This window comes from Pogona vitticeps, chromosome 2, assembly GCF_051106095.1.
Source record: "Pogona vitticeps strain Pit_001003342236 chromosome 2, PviZW2.1, whole genome shotgun sequence".
NCBI lineage: Eukaryota > Metazoa > Chordata > Lepidosauria > Squamata > Agamidae > Pogona > Pogona vitticeps.
The window spans coordinates 185,025,323-185,042,770 of NC_135784.1; the positions used below are offsets into that span (position 1 = coordinate 185,025,323).

Genomic DNA, 17,448 nt, shown 5'->3' on the forward strand with positions numbered 1-17,448 from the left:
ATTCCTCCTCCTAGGAGTAGTACTCCATTGTTGCTGCTTTACTTTGCTTAGAGAAAGTACCACAAGAAAGAGTAAACGATCCAAATATTTAACTTAGAAGTAAACAGCACTCCCTAGAGCTAAGGCAGCATATATATGGGGCACATTTTCACAACTTTCAGAGATAGGAAACTTAGACGTATTTGCATGCATCTTTCAACAGAGGTCATCTGGTGCAGATTTTAATGTCATGTTAACCTCCACTTTTGCTTGTAGTACGTATTTACTCAGGATTCTGTGCCATCTTGCAAAACAAGTTTTCTTGTCCATGGCACTCATCTACAGGTATGTGTGAAATATATAAACCATGCATATAACCCATGTTCTTCTCCGTCTCCTTCATGCATTGTCTGAAGGAAGCTTTTGTCTAAAGAAACTCAGGCCATGATTAATTTATTGTTCTTGGACTCAAAGAATTTGAACATATTGCTAAGGGCCATCTAGCTGAACCCCTTGACAATGCATGAAAACAGGGCTAAAACTTCCCTAACTGATTGTCATCCAACTAATATTTGTTTTAAAACCTCCTGCAGGAGAGTCCACCAGTTTCCAAATTATTCCATTGCTAAACAGCAATTACAGTCAGGATTTCTCCCTGAGGTTTAATTGAAATCTCCTATCTTTCTTGAAATTTGAAGTTGGAACAGCCACTAAAAAGCTTCTTCACTTGTGCAGTTTCAGGAAGAAGTTATTAACTCTGGCTTTCTTAGGGAGCTTTCTTCGGCCTTTCCACGGCACATGGCAAAAAGCAAAAGCAAAGTGCTCTGCTTATATACCGCCCCATAGCGCTTCAAGCACTCTTTGGGTGGTTTATAAGTTAATTATGCAGGCTACATATTGCGCCCCCCCCCCGAGAGCTGGGTACTCATTTTACTGACCTCAGAAGAACAGAAGGCTGAGTCAACCTTGAGCCAGCTACCTCGGATTGAACCCTGGGTCGTGAGCGCAATTTTGGTTGCAGTACAGCAGTTTAACCACTGTGCCAAGAGGCAGAAACTACACTTTCCCATGACATGTAGCTGTTACTCTTCTGTGGGTGGTGTCACACAGCAATGTTCTGTGGGTTGTGTGGCTTGACGGGCAAAAAATCCATGCAAGTGCTTGGAGTGCATTTCATGGGTGACTTTCTGTACTCGTCAGGTGGAAGAAAGTACAAACAGTCTCTTGTACAGCTCACAACACTGATGTGTGAGGCTAGTGTGGCATCAACAGTTTGTAGGAAAATGGACATCATCAGTACTCAGTACTGTATGTGGATGAATGACTATGATAAAATCCATGCATCTCAGATCATCCCAAATATCAAGAATAAATCCTGAGTGCTAACTGTGTATCCACTTTGTAGGATGAGCTACAAATACAATATGGTATTCAGAAGTTACAGAAATGGAAAGGGCCAAAATCCTAGTATTTGGTAGGCTTTTGCTACTGTTTTTAAACAGACATGCTGTGCGCGTGCAATGAGAGTGACATCTCTAGTAGCAGTTTGTGCTGATCAGAGTTCCTGCTTCACCTCTGAGTTCAGCAACTTCAGCTTGTTGTGTGCAGAGCTAGACAACGGGTTACTGGTTTATATATTCCAAACATCCTTCTTCCTCAGGTCTATCTAGTCCAGAAACCATTTACTGCCTAATTGCAGAAGTGTTGCTGCTGTTAGTGCTAAAGCACTCTCTGGGCAATTTACAACATAACTATGCAAACAATAACGTGCCCACAAGGGTGCTGGGTATTCATTTTACTGACCTCAGAAGGAAGAAAAGATGAAACAACCTTGAGCTGACTACCTGAATCTATTGGAAACAAACTCAGAATGTGAGCAGAAGCTTTGACTACAATTTAACCACTTGCGTAACAGGGCTCATAAAGTGTACTTGTGTTTTAAGTCTAAGAATCTGTCCACACTGCTATTTTGCATCTCAATTAATCATCCCAAAAAGATTGCATGCCCTAGCCCTGTGCCAGAAAGATACTGGACAGCTCTTAAAGGGGCATGATGGATTATTTTAAGTAGAAATACAAGTGAACATCATCTTTTTTTTCCATGCAAAGCAATGCTGTCAGGGAGCCATATACCATAAATATATACCAGTTTGGATCGCCTCTTAGATACAGTATATAGCAAGTGACTAATAAAGCATTTGTTTAGTTATGTCTTTTTCAGCAATGACTGATGAAAGACTGCTTCCTATTTTATAGTCTGAAAAATTATAGTCATTGCCTTTTTGGTGTTGTGCCTCAGTATGAGAGGGCAACTATAAGACATTGAAGCAGTCTTCTGAACTACTAGACAGAGGGCCATATCAGATAGAATCATATAGCTGTGGACCTGGAAAGAACCCCAAGAAGCAGGAATTCTACAGCTAAAGCATCCTTGAGAGGTGGCTGTCCAGCCTCTGCTTAAAAACTCCCAATGAAGGAGAAAGGGAAATAGGTATTTCTTCCTCTTCTGGTGATTCCCCTTCCAGTATGTGGTTTACAAATATTGTCTGTTTTACAAGAGGTTGCCATGTTAATCTGTGCAAGCATATCAGGCCAAAGAAACCACAAAGGCCAGATGACAACTCTTTGTTCAAGAGTGAGCAATCTCACTCAATTAAGGAGCCAAATTCTTGCCTGAGATCTCACTACAGACCATGCCAGGGCCACATCCTCTCTGGATATGATGCCAGGAGATTTATACTGGCATTTTAGCCCTCATCCCTCCTTCCAGTTTTTCTTCTGACTTACTGCATGACCTCAAAATGAAGAAAAGAAAACGGGGAGTACCAGTTCTATTAAGATCCACTCAAGCCCCTTAAGTTTAAAACCACTGTGCCTGAAGGCTTCCTGGAGTTAAAAATAGATCTTCTGAAAATTCAGTTCAATGAGGTGGTCATTTCATTAAATGAAGCGATTGCCTGCCTTGTGGAGACTTGACCAGTGTGGGCACCAAATTAATGCTGACAGAGGAAGCTGGTTACATGCTTCCCTTGGAAAGATAATCAAATGTTTCTCATTGTATAAGCTTAATGGCTGAAGCGGTTGCCACAAACCCACAGCTTGTTGCATCTAATCGTACTGATCAGTGATTTAGCTGAAGCTGTGTCTTCTCCCCATAGAGTGTAGTTGGATGGTTTACTCAGAAACAAAATAGATGATAGAGTTAGAGCACTGTTAGAAGCAGAGATTGCTTAAGAGATAAAGGGTTGTCTGTTTTTATCAACATCAAAATGCTTCAAAATTCAAATTTTGCAAATTTCCTTGCTTTTATTTTGTAATTGGCCATCGGGTTACCTTTGAAGGCTTTGCATTATGTATTTCTCTTAATGTGTGATTTTATCCTCAGCACCAACTCTACTGTTGGACAGAACTAAGCAGCTCACTATGTGTGTCACAAAAGGACAGCAAATGTTTATTTAATTTATTATTGTATGCTAGGGATGGGGAGAGGTGCTTGTGGGATTTCCAGCCTCTGGTATTAAAATAATCTGGACTTTGTTAAGCAGGACAGCCTTTGTAATTCCACATCAGACAGCAGAATTCTTGTATCGCTTTCCTGGGTTGGACACATCAGGCAACTTATGGTTGTACTCCTTTTGCTCCAGTACTGTATCAGCTTTTAATTCTGAACATTCTGATTTATTTGATCTGTTAATGCATTTGCCATAGTCATGAGTGTTAGGACGTAGACTAAGTAACACCTGATTTTTGGCCGTGCCCACTGCAATCCAATCTTCACTTTCTTTTCTGGGGTGTTCCATCTTATATGCGACTTATACAAAACTGATTCAGCCTACATTTGTTTCATATTGTGTTTATGGCAGTGGCCTAAAAAAAGGTTGAGAATGGCTGGTTTAAGGGACTCTGGGAAGCTTAAGCGAAAGATTGTAGTCTGGGGAGGATTTCTAAGGGAGTATCACGTCATGCATCTTATGCCAATTGTTTTGTTCATAGATAAACCTCAGACTTCTATGTGTATTAGAAGGTACCTAATAATTACAGCGCCTTGTAGGGCAAATTTCGGTGGAGTTGACTAGTATGCTGGTTCATTAACTCCTCCAGTAACACAGAATTTCCTTCATTTTACAGACAAATCATGGCTTATAACAAGAAGGAAATCTTGCCCCCGCCTTCCAATTGTGCCGTGTCCTCCTAGGGACAGGCCAGGAAACTTTGTAGACTTCAGACGCCATTTTTTCCCACACAGACCCAAGGCCTCAAGGGGCACTGCATCCCATCCTAAGACAGCCCCAATGGGTGAAAATACAATTATCTGGCAAATATTTTTGCATGGCAACACCCATCAGAGAAAATTTGAGGGACAAAATGTACATTTTGGGAACAAAATGGATATTTTCCCCGTGTTTTAGGCGACCTGGGTGCTGCATGCCATTCATTATCTGCACCCATGTCTTACTGTTTTGCTTCAGGAAAAATTCAGTGTTTGTCACCATCCTTTTAAGCTGATTTGGGTTTATCAAAGGATAAACCCAATTCATCTTAAAAAGATGGTGAAGAACACTGCATTTTCCAAAACAGAATTAACTGGTGATACTCCAGAACATCCAATCTGCAGGTAGTTCTAGCTCTTGTGTTGCAAAAGCATCCTAATGTCCACAACAAAATACAGTGATAAAACAAGTAGGCCCTCAAATAAGAAGAGCTACATCCAGCTATCAAGCTATTACATTTATCAGCTTTCTTATTAATCGAATCCAGCAAAGATTTCTTGGTTCATCTACTCTAGCCCTTTTCCAGTTTCTGTAAAGCAGGGCAGGCCCAAGACATTTTGATGAAATTAAAGACAAAATGATGGTTTCTCTCACTCCGTATGAACTCAACTAAACTCCAGCTTGAGTCTTATTCAGGTAGAAACAGATTTTTGCACCTGAAGGTAGCATGGTTAAATGTCAAAGCACATCACAGGGGACATTTGCCCTCCAGCACCTTATTCTCAGAACAAACCTATCGATTCTAAAGGAAATCAACCCTGAGTGCTCACTGGAAGGACAGATCCTAAGTTAAGGTTCCAATACTTTGGCCATCTCATGAGAAGAGAAGACTCCCTGGAAAAGACCCTGATGTTGGGAAAGTGTGAAGGCAAGAGGAGAAGGGGACGACAGAGAACGAGATGGCTGGACAGTGTCATCGAAGCAACCAACATGAATTTGACACAACTCTGGGAGGCAGTGGAAGATAGGAGGGCCTGGTATGCTTTGGTTCATGGGGTCATGAAGAGTCGGACACGACTAAATGACTAAACTATGAACGACGAGCCTCAAATATTTGCCACCTAAAATGGCCATGTCACTTTCCCTAATGGTAGGCCAGCCCTATGGAAGGCAGAGCAAAAGTAATGCAAGAGGAGACCATGTCCTCTCTTGCAAAGGAGGAATGTCAAAAGGCAGAGAAGTGGAAGAAGCAAAAAAACACATTGGCACAGTTTCAGGTGTGGTTAGAATCTTTTTGTAGTGCCTGTGGTTATTTCCTTCTTGTTTTGGTAACTCTCTGATTTAACATAAATCTGATTTGGCCATCTGATTTAACATAAATCAGATGACCAACCATTATACAAAGTGATATATCTTATGTGCTGGTTGCCAGAAAATGGTAGTTAGAAAGACTGAAGCTATTTCCATAGCTAAAGCACTCCCAAGTCACTACAGAAGAGTAAAAGAACTTAGTACAATGATAATGTTTTTGATTTATCTTAGCAGAGACAGATTTTATATCCTTAACTCTGAAATGCACTGGACCAAACAGAACAGTAAGATTCTGTATTTCTTTGTTTTAGAAAACAATATGTTTACAAATCCAGAGATGTTTCATTAGTTCTGACAGAAAGGGCCTTCATACCCAAGCCAAGTTTATTTTCTCACATTTTTGTCTTGTTTAAAATGCGTTAGCCATTGGAGGCTCAGTTTTTTTAGTTGTGGCTGCTATAGCTGCTGTTCTTTTGGTTTGCATTTTTAATGCAAATTTGCTTTCATATTAATGATAAAATGAATTATTAGTAGTACAAATCAAAAGTCTGCAAACTCCTGCCTCAGGAGGAATTGGTCCAGGGTTTTTGTACTGGGGGCGGGACCAAGGTAGAGACGCAGCCCATCTCTAGGGGCACCAGATGCACCTCAAAGAGGAAGGTTCTTCCAAAGCTCAAAATGTTTTATCTGTAATTATCAATAAGAATTTGGATAAGTTTAATCTCTCACTTTAACTTTGAAAATGAAAGCAAAGGGTTTTGTTTCCCCTTAAAGTTTAAAGAAAGAAAGAAAGAAAGAAAGAAAGAAAGAAAGAAAGAAAGAAAGAAAGAAACTGTGGCCACATACAATGCAAGGAGTTCTTGGGAGTCTGGAGGTGTAGAGGTATTGGTGGTCCTTTCCACCTGAAGACGTATTGCAGATACTCTGCTGCTTGCAAGATACACATCCTGCCAAACCATGCCTTATATAGAACCAGCTTACAAAGAAACCCCAAAACTGTCCATATATGGTGAGTCTGTTGCTGCCCAGACTCCAGCAGCAGAATGGGGAGTGCTGGCCAGGACGGTAGCTGAAGAATGCAGCTTGTGGAGGGGAGGGAACAGTTTGGCCTTTTGATGGAGCCAGAAATCCAGAGGAACCCTGGGAGAAACACCATGCGGTATACAAAGAGGAGAAGCTGGTAATGTGGTAAATTAAACAGGCAGGAAAATCTGTGCTCCCAAATTAGTCAACTCTAAATGGACCCTTGGTACACTAGCAGTTGTGAGTCAGGTCATTCTGAGTCTGATCATTTCTCTGTCTAGTTCAATATTATCACTAGTTCCAGAATTTCAGTCAGAAAACTCTTTTCTACCTTGAGATACTTTGTATTGAACATAGGATCTTTTGCATGTGAAGTCCGAGTTCTCTCACTAAATGACAGCTTCTTCCCCAGCAGTGAGTATCCTGTACAATCTGAGAAATATTTCCCAGATTAATGTTGCTTGTGCCAGATGCTGAGGCTTGTAGATTTGGGCTAACTCTGAAATAAAGTGGCTCCTACTGCTGTACTGTGGGGAAAAAAGTCTAGGATTGTACTAACAGGATTTTGGTCAAAATACTGTAATTTGCCCCACAAAGCTTTATAGGGTTTTCAAGTTAGTGGGAGACTCATTACATTTCCAGGTACTGACAGAAGAACTGCTAAGCCATGGAACAACTGCCTATGCTAGGTCCAGAGATCAGACTGTGATCTTCTGGTGTCCAAAAGGGAAAATGCAAATGGCACTTCTTAGTCACAGATTAACATGCTGGTCAACTCAGTATATGGCTTGGGCTACTCTGTTTTCTCAGGCTGAACCTGCTGGGCCTGACTGCTGAGACAAAAGAGGCCTAATTCCCATAGTGCATCCACGGGAATACAAAATCTTACTCATAGCATTAACTGTAAGAACTGGCTGATCTATGCCTCTAAAGATACATCGAGGATGGGAAGTGGTATCACAAGTTAAAATGAAGTAGGGCACTCTCCGGAAACCATTCCTCTCACTGCTCTATCACAGTCATAATGGGTAGCCTGAGGGTAGCTTAGCTGCTTTAGGCCATCAGATATGGGGTGGGATGCTGCCTAAGTTTCCTATGAACAAACTTTTGTTGAGTTTCATGGTGTTGGGAAGGTAGAGTATTAATCTGTTTCATTTAATTTTAAATAAAAAAGGACAAGTAATCAGACTGTAACCTTCATGCATAACCCTGGTAGATTAAATTCCATTGCATGTGGTACCCATGAACAGTGAAGATCAGGAAAACATTTTACTAAGTACGGGTATCAGAAACTAGAGACGGTTCTCTTGGAAAAGAGAAATATATGCTTCTACCAGCGTGGCTGCTGTGACAGTGTCTGGTCAGGGATACTTTGGGTCCTGTTAGGCCTAGGCAGTGGCTCTGGTGGGAAATGTCTGACTTCCTCTGTGCTTTGAGCCATGATACTGCTGTAGGCTTCAGTCCTTCATCCACATTTCTGTGGGAACACGTCACTGATTGAAATATTTTTGGGTGATCAGGTTAGACAGGACTGTGTTGTTAATTTGATCATAAAATCTTGCACTGAGCAAAACATTCACATTATAAAAACCTTATATTTTGCCAAAACAAAAATCAGGCATTATCCTAAACAGTATATAAAGACTCAGAAGGCCTAAGGTTTAGAGTTGATTGGCTGTTGACATAGCCTTTACCTCAGTAACAGTTCCATATCTCTAAGGTGGAAGAATAGCGAGATATCACGCAAATATACACTATGACACAAGATAGTTAAGTGTGTCCATCTTAGTAGTTACAATATGTTTGCTGGTTCTGACCTTGAATTCCTGGTTTGCATCATACCTACTGCCAATAAATATGTAATAGAGAGCGCCCTAGGCAAGCTGCTTTTCTCCCAGCCTGGGTACACCCAGGGATACCTTCATGCCCTACTTGCCCATGATGAGGACTGTCAAATCTGAATGCATCTGTATGGAAACCTCATTGAACCCTTGAAAGGCACTGCTTTAGCTGGATGCCTGGAATCACCATCAAGACAATGGTCCCCTTTGCCTGTTGCCTCTGATGTCTGTCTGGCACTCGCTCTGTGGTGACCATTTGCAACTGCGTAATGGCTATAATTAACCTGTTTGTTTTTCAGAGCTATTAAAAGAAACCATATTTTAGAAGAAAAAACAAACTCCCTCAAATAAAAGCAGAGGTGCCTTTTTTAAAAAAAAGTAGCTGTCAATGTTTGTATGTCTTTTCCAGTATCTCCCAACATTCTCTCTCCTGGCACGCACTTTGCCTGAGCTTCTTACCTAAACATAAAACTGCTCCCCCACCTCCTGATCCTTCTGGTTATTCATGTTTTCTCCAGCCTGTTGTGCTGAACTACAGTTACCAACATCCACAACCACCCTACTGAAGATGACATACTGGAAGACATCTTGAAGATCCCAGGTTGGAGAAAGCTGTGCTTGGCTAGCAAAATGCCTTAAAATGTCATGATCTATTTCCCGTAGATGCCCTGTTGGCACCAGGGCTGCAAGACAACTGAGATGAAACCCCATCCATGAGGAAGCCCTGCTCCATGGAGTGTGGTGCTAAATCCCCCAAGCCCCCAGTTGTCAAACACCTGTTCCTTACCTTACTTTTGACTTCAGCTGACATGCCATAGGCTGGGCCCCTGTTGAAGTGCGTTGAAGACATGTTGCACACGTGGGGTGTTGCCGCTCAGTGCAGTGTTGGTGTTTTGCTCCGTGCACGTTGGATCTGCCTCCCACCGGCTTTCCCTGCAACTTTTAAAAACTCTTTGCTCTTGGGTTCTCCCCCCCTCCTCTCTGAGGGGGAGCCGTTCCATTGGCCAGACTACGTGGCCAATCACCACCTGCCAGGGATGCTGATGTCAGCCTGTTGGTATTAAGAAATGATGGTGTCATTTTTTCCACCTTGGGGGGCTTGGGAGGGGGGGAGGTCCAGTTCTGCTGCTGCTGTGCCGCTGTATCTATTCCCTGGTGGATACTCTAAATATTTACAGAAGCCTGAGCCTGTGGGGAAGTGTTAATGGAATTGATGGGAAGAGCATCCCCATTCTCTGGCTCCACAGCTTTTCCTCTCTGCAAAAGTGGTACAGCTTCTGTCTGTCTCTCATGCCCTGCCCTCTCTTTCAGTCTGATAATGTCTCTGTGGCTTCCTCTCTGCCCTCTCACCCAACCCCCCACCCACCCACCCACCCTGTTTCTAAGCATCTTTCCCAAGGAAAACCTCTACGCCACTCACTTTCCTTTTCATGCCTCAAAACTCTGAAAGAACAAGTTAGAAAAACAGAAACCAGTCAGTCAGAGGGCAGCACTTAGCTGTCTGGCCAGGCCTCCCTGACCCTTTCTGCACCAGTTCCCTTTGCTTCGTCATCTTATTTGGTGTTTTCGACTCACATGTTGCTCTGGCAGTTTTCATGATTCCTTTTATTTTCTTCCAAAAAAACTTTTGGCAAATTATCCAAATACTTCTGTTCTGTTCTCTCTACTTTTTTCCAGCAGCTGCTAAACTGATAGAAGGGTGTAACAGAGCTTGAAGATCAGCTGTGCTAATACGCTGTATTTCCTAAAGTTCCTTTTTTAAAAAACTACAACTCCTAGAATTTTAATGCACTGGCCGTGCTGAGTAGTGGGAGCTGTTGTTCCAAAAAACGGTGAATGTTTATTGTGTCATTTTACATTATTTTAAGATGTTTTAATTCAGTGGTTGTGTTTATAGTATATGGTAACGTATTTTAACTAAACTTAAATATAATTAATTGTAGCCATATCTGTTGCTTAACCACTTGTGTGTTGCCTTGAGTCCCTGTATTGTGAGAGAGTCAGGATATAAATAAATAAAAAAGCAAGTGAGCCCTCCTCTAGAAGCTTAATGAGTCCAGCATTTACAGACAAGAACCCCTTATTGAATGTACTGTTGAGAATTCAGGCATGAGAGGAACACAGATACATTGCAGTTGACTGAGCAATTTGTGATTTGTTGTAACCCGCCATTGCTGTCACAAAACAAGCACAGACAATAGTAGCAACTAATCTGATGCACTTCAAAAATGAACAGACTTTAGGAACTTAGCAGGAGACAGGAATGAGGACTTAGCAGCACGCTGTGGAGCAGCAAACCATAACAAAACTCTACACAAATTTAAGGACACTTTTCCCTCCACAACATTGCCAGCAATATGTATTTAAGTTCACAGCTTTTGCTACCATACCTCAGGTCCTTGGAAACGAACTGAAATGAGAAAATTTTCTTTTTGTAAGCTAGCACACCTCAGTTTTACACACTTCCTGTTCATGTATGACAGGGCAATAGAACTAGGACTGTGCTTTGGAGAAACCATATTTGTGGGGCAGCAGGGGCCAGAGGTTGCCTATAAAGAGCATCTCAGATAGTTGCTTCCTTTTGAAACACAGTGGTCAGAGTTGAGTGAAATACTCACCATTCTGAGGCTCCAGGCATTGACCGAAAGTGCCCTGGATTCAAGGTTAGACTTCTGTCACAACAGGCTGGGTAACCCCTGGACAATCATGCTATTCAGGCTATTTTGGAAAAGAATCCATGAACAGCGTGTTGTGTCTTTCATGATACCAACTGCTGCTCCACAAACCTCTGAGAAATGGTAGCATTGATAACTTGGTAATCATAACTGTGAGGGAGATTTCTAGAGGGAAAGGCCTTTATCTATGTATCATCTTCCCATATCTCCACATTCAACAATTATAAGAAAAACAAAAACAGGTAATTGTGAAGTTGCAGGAAGAAGAAAGTAAGCATGGACTGTACAATTGATCTGAAAAATGTTTTCCCCCACTTATTTAAAAAAATGCACTCAGTCCTCAAATACCTGAATGCATTGTAACCTTAGCTGAAATCTCTTCTGACTCAGAAATCTCCCTTTCCAGCAGCTGATGTGGATGACACTGAATCAGAGATTCAAAAAAGCTTCTTATTAAGTATTTCCCATTGCATTGTGCCCCTGTGACACAGCATGGAGAGATCTTGCCCAGATATCTCACAGGGTGGTTTTTTTTTTTTTTTTTTTTTTTTACCATCTAAAGTCACCTTGAATTGCAGCTGCCAGGAAAACATCACCGCTGCCTATTGTCACAGCTCTTGTCTGACGGGAATCCACAATGGATTCTCACTTAGGTAACTTTCCTTTTCTCTCCCCTGAACATGTTGTGAAAATGGAGCTTTATGTCACACTGCTTTGTTATATCATAGTATGTTTTTACACTATGCACACTGCTTGTAGAAATATTGAGTATCCCTTCTGAACTCTCTCTCTCTCTCTTTTAATCTAAGACTGTACAGTATACAGGAAATTGTAGTAAAAAAGATACATTTTCAAGGATTGTTTCACATCAGCAGTGTTTTACTACACAATGACAACCTTCATTACTGATTCAGTGGCTTCCTCACTTGCAGCCCCAAAGGGAAGATCTCACTTTGCTAGTTACCGGTAATTCATGCCCTATTCTTTATTTTAGGAACACAGGGCATCATTAGTTAATACACTTGTTATATTTTAAAAGTCACTGCAAACAACTCATTTTTGGAGGGGGAAAGTAGAGTTTAAATACCTTTAATAAACATAATTGATTAACATTTTTTAAAGTTTGGATATTTCTTTTCCCCCCAGAGCATAACTCATTTGTCATTTAACAGCAGGGAGCACAGTAGGTTAAATGGGAGATCCAGTTAGTCTCACTCACTTTAGCAACCATTTTCTTGCTAAAGTCTCTCTCACTTGAGTGCTGCTTACACAGCTGTAATTCCCAATGGACTGCATCCAAACAGTTTGGAAAAATGAATGATAGTGACAGCTGGCTTTGACGCCTAAGCAAAGGAATAAAAATACTGATGTGAGGAAGAATTTTCTCCCCTATTCCCATACACGCTACCCAAATCCTAAGTGTCAGTACGAAAAAAGATGGGATATATAAAACCTGTTACTAGATTTTCTAAATTGGCAGGAATGTTTGTGTCCGCTGTGTTATTTTTCCCAATCTAAGTCATCCCATCCTTCTTAAGAGCTGTTAGTCTTGCTTGGGGCTTTGTCTTTATTTTAACCCCCCTCCACAATTGTTAATACTGTAGTTGTTTGAAGGAGAGATGGCTGGGAAATCATTGCAAGGATTCAAGATGAAGCACAGTTTCAATCAAATGTCCCCCCACCCAACCCCGGTATAGCTTCTTTTACTGATGAAGGTGGGAAAAGGTATGAAAGCAGGACTACGGCTGAACCTAAGACAAAATCATAACCACAGAAGAATTATATAACTAGTATTGGCAATGAAGAAGTTGAAATTAAAGATCTCATATACCTTTGCTAAGTTATCATCAAGCAAAATGGCAGCTGCAGCCAAGAAAGCAGAAGATGGAAATTCGAAAGAGTTCTTATGAAGATACTATAAAAGATCCTCAGGTGTAAGGCTGTGTCACTGGAGACAAAAGCCAAGATCATCCATATGTTGCTATTCCAGATGATTATGTATAGATGTGAAATCTGCATAATGAAGAAAGCTGACAAGAAGAAAAAGTATTCATTCAAAATGTAGTGTTGGAAGAGAGCTTTGAGGACATAATGGACTACCGGAAAAATAAGTAAGTGTGCCCTAGATCACATCAAGCCAGAAATCATGCCAGAAGTAAACTAAACTGCTGTTATCTTAGGTTGGATATATAATGAGAAGAAAAGATTCACTGGAAAAAAAAAACAATGCTAGGGAAAAAAAAACAGTAAGAAATGACGAAGACCCAACATTAGGTGGACTGACTTGACATTCCTGAGTTTGCAAGAATTGAGCAGGTTGTTAATGGTAGGATCTTTTCAATGCCATTTCATGGGGTCACCATACCTGATAAGCCGCTTAATAACACATAACAGCAAAAGAAGATTGTCCATATGAAACTCTCAAGCTGATCCTTGAACTCAGAATGCAGTTTCGTAATTGGGCACAGGAGGAACTGAAAAGAATAAAAGTCACTAATGCAGCAATGATTGCTCTCCTCCTGAAGCTCCTTCTCTTCCTGTGTTTCTTCCCAGGAGCTTCAGACATTCTTCTGTGGTTGTCCTATCCATTTTACATTTCAGTGTGAGTGTTTCTGGATTAAGGTTTTACCACTGTTGCTTCCTTGGACATGTGGAGTAAAATATTGATGCCACAAGTTTGTACACAATTGTGGGGGTGGGGACCAAGTGACACTTGCAGCCTTGTATATTGTAAGAACTTGTTGCCTGAATACTCTGATACACATGTCAGAGGAACCAGATTGTATTCTAGGAAAAACAAGTAAGGTGCCACAATCCTTTGTATTGTTGTTGTTATACACATTACATACCAGCCAAATTATGACCCATAGGGTTTTCCCATCTCCCAATTTTCCTTTAAACATTTCTCACTTCTGCCATTATTTCCTAAACTCTCTGGTGATCATTTTCAACTGTCTTCATAAAATAGATCTGTTGAAAACCATATTGTATTGAAACCTTTTCTTCAGGCTCTGAATGGGAATGAAAAATGGGCTTTTAATATGATACAGTTCCAACAGATGTCATTGCTGAACTTTCTGAGATTGCAGTGTTGTGTAGACCAAGGACTTGACTCCTCATTGTTTATCAGATGTATACTAAATAGAAAGAGCTGGCTGCATATCTCAGTGGTTGAGATCTCTGGTTGCAGAACCAGAGATTGGAAGTTTGATTCCCCACTGTGCCTCCTAGGAAAAAGAGACAACCAACATAGCCCTGGGCAAGCTGCACAGACCCAGACTGCCCCCAGAAGAAAGGAATGGTAAACCACTTCTGAGTACTTGCTACCTAGAAAACTCTGAAAAGGGCTGCCAACGTAAAAAATGACTGGATGGTGCACTATTATTTGTTACACTGTGCATAATTCTTATTGCTGTTAGTGGATATCTATATCTTTTATATTGTGCCAAGTGTAACAATGGCACATTAAGCAATGAAACAGATGGCTGTTTAATCTGACCACTTATTAATCATATTAGCAGCTAAAGAGTGTCAGTAGTCAGTTTATGTATCTTCTTAGGCATCCTTCAGTCTCAAGAGACTATGGTAACATACTCTGTATTGAGGACTTGGAACAGCGTCTAGTGTGGCTGAAAAGGCCAATTCGAGAGTGACAATCTCTTCTACACTGAAGAAAAATGCAATCTGTCCCCTGTCCAGCTCCCTGATTTTGCTGCTTCTGGGATTGCCTCTTTGCCTCGGCCTGCTGGACAAGGGTCTCTTCAAATTGGGAGAGGCTGTGATGCACCACCTGCCTCCAGGCTGAATGGTCAGATGTCAAGGTTTCCCATCTGTTGAGGTCCATTCCTAAGGCCTTCAGATCCCGCTTGCAGATATCCTTGTATCACAGCTGTGGTCTCCCTCTGGGGCGATTTCCCTACACTAATTCTCCATACAGGAGATCTTTTGGAATCCGACCCTCAGCTCACAACATGCTCAAGCCAACGTAGACATTGCTGTTTCAGTAATGTATACATGCTGAAAATTCCAGCTCAATCTAGAATACTCTATTTGTAACGTTGTCCTGCCAGGTGATACCAAAAATGCGTCAGAGGCAACGCATATGGAACATGTTCAGCTTCCTCTCCTACCGTGCACAAAAGGTCCAGGACCCACTGCAGTACAGGAGTGTGCTCAGGACACAGGCTCTATAGACCTGGATCTTGGTATATGCTGTCAACTTCTTATTCAGCCATACTCTCTTTGTGAGTCTAGAGAACAAGGTAGCTGCTTTTCCAATGCATTTATCCAGCTCAACATCTAGGGAGAGTGTCAGAGATTGTTGAGCCACGGTACACAAAGTCATGAACAACCTCCAATTCTTGCGTGGAGATGGTAATAGAGAGAGATGAGTCCACGCCCTGGCCCATGACGTGTGTTTTCTTCAGGCTGATTGTTAGTCTAAAATCTTGGCAGGCCTTGCTAAAAGGATTCATGAATTGTTGGAGGTCTTCAGCAGAGTGGGCAGCAATGGCTGCATCATCGGCGAAGAGGAAGTCCCGCATGCATTTCAGTTGGACTTTGGTCTTTGCTCTCGGTCTAGAGAGATTAAAGAGCTTTCCATCTAATCTAGTCTGGAGAAAAGCATCTCCTGTTGCAATTCCAAAGGCGCGCTTCAGCATGACAGCAAAAAAGATCCCAAACAGGGTCAGCGCGTTATCTAAGCTAACAGAAAATGCATGCTCAGTCTCATTTTATTGCTAAGAAGATGTTTATTGAATGAGCAAAGACAGACAAATGTTGAATGTAGCTTTTGACTTCTGCCTCAAGCCCTACCCTGACAGAGCTACTGCCTACAGCTTTCAGAGGGAGAGGGTGGTGTACTGGTAAAATCATAAATGTCTACCCACCCTAAAAACCTGATTAGGGTCACTATAAGTCAGATAAGACTTGATGACACGTAACAGGATTTTGCTGATGTAAACTGTGACACCAGCTGCATGTTTTTCTGTTATAGAGATGGGCACGAACTTCCAGTTTGGTGGTTTGTACTGGTTTGTTTATTGACCGAACAGGTGTTTGGTGCTTTAAACCAGTTTCCTCTGATGGGCGCCTAGAGGAGGCAGGTGCTGTGAGTTCAGCTGAAGATCTGGAACCTGAAGGGTTAACTACAGCTGAGGAGAATGCTGAGCGATTAGAAGCACAGACAGCTGAATTGCCACCAGATTCTCCTCCCCCAGTAGCCAGGGTAAGGGCTAGACTTTGGCAAAGACTTATGGTGCAAAGGTCAGAGGATCACCTGAAGGCTGCCCACAGAAACATCAGGTCAGCTAGCCCTGAGTATTGACAGGATGAAAAGGCTTCCAGCAGTTCAATGACTGTTTTACTATATAAGCAGCTCCCAGATGGCTGGGAAGCTCCTGGAAGCAAGAAGTCAAATATCTGGCTTGCATCCATGCTCCTGACTACCTTGAACCTTGTTATTTGGACTTTTGGCTTTGGACTCTGACCCTGGACTACGTTGTGTGATTTGAGTTTGGACCCTGACCTCGGATTATGGTTTGTGATTTGGCTTTGGCATTTTGATATCGGCTCTGCATTCTCTGAACTTCTGATATTGGACTGGCTTATCGGACTTTCCTCTTGAAACCCCTGTGAACGTGACAGTGGGGCAGGGAAGCCAAGCCGCTATCTCCGAGTGGGCGCATGCTGGAGGAGGCAGGGCTTTGAAGCACCAAACAGCTGTTCAACAAAGAAACAAATAATCACGAACTGCCAAACCAGCAGGTCATGCCCATCTGTAGTTGTAAACCTATGACAGAAACCTGCTATGCATGCTTTTATTAATTGAAGAAAACACCTATGTTACCTTGTGCTGCAGGAGGTTAAAGAGAGGTTGTGGGCCACAAGTTGCCATCCCTCTGCTATGGCATCAGTGAAAAGCATCATCCCTTTGGCCAGAGGAAAATAATAGAAATAAAAATAAATGATTGCAGTACTTGCTATGCCACTGGAAGTACCCAGAGCAGCTATAGATCTGCAAATATCTATACAGACATGTCCCCAGCTTAGCACAGCATACTAAAACAAAAGAGGCTCCATGTAGGAATCGAGTCAAAAGAAAAGTACAAAATCCACAGAAAGGAAATAAATTTGTTAGGATCAAATGCACTGTTCTCACTTTGTATGATAATTTGAAACAACTGGTCTTGAAATTAGATTTCTACACACACATATAAGGTAAAGGTTCCCCATTGTCTAGTCGTGTCCTACTCTAGGGGGCAGTACTCATCCCTGTTTCCAAGTCGTAGAGCCAGTGTTTGTCAATAGACAGTTTCCGTGGTCACGTGGCCAGTGTGACTTAGACATGGAACGCTGTTACCTTCCCACCATGGTGGTATCTATTTATCTACTCGCATTTTTACATGC

The 17,448-nt window shown here is 41.8% G+C and overlaps 1 protein-coding gene across 1 annotated transcript in view; it reads right to left on the reverse strand.

Annotated features, from left to right (window-relative positions):
- Window positions 1-9,679, reverse strand: part of CNN1 (calponin 1) — a 29,579-nt gene extending 19,900 nt beyond the window's left edge. The window contains exon 1 of the mRNA XM_072991589.2: window positions 9,153-9,679. Within this exon, the coding sequence (XP_072847690.1) occupies window positions 9,153-9,215 (63 nt within the window). The 5' untranslated portion in view covers window positions 9,216-9,679. The remainder of the gene's footprint in view (window positions 1-9,152) is intronic.
- Between the last annotated feature and the right edge of the window lie 7,769 nt (window positions 9,680-17,448).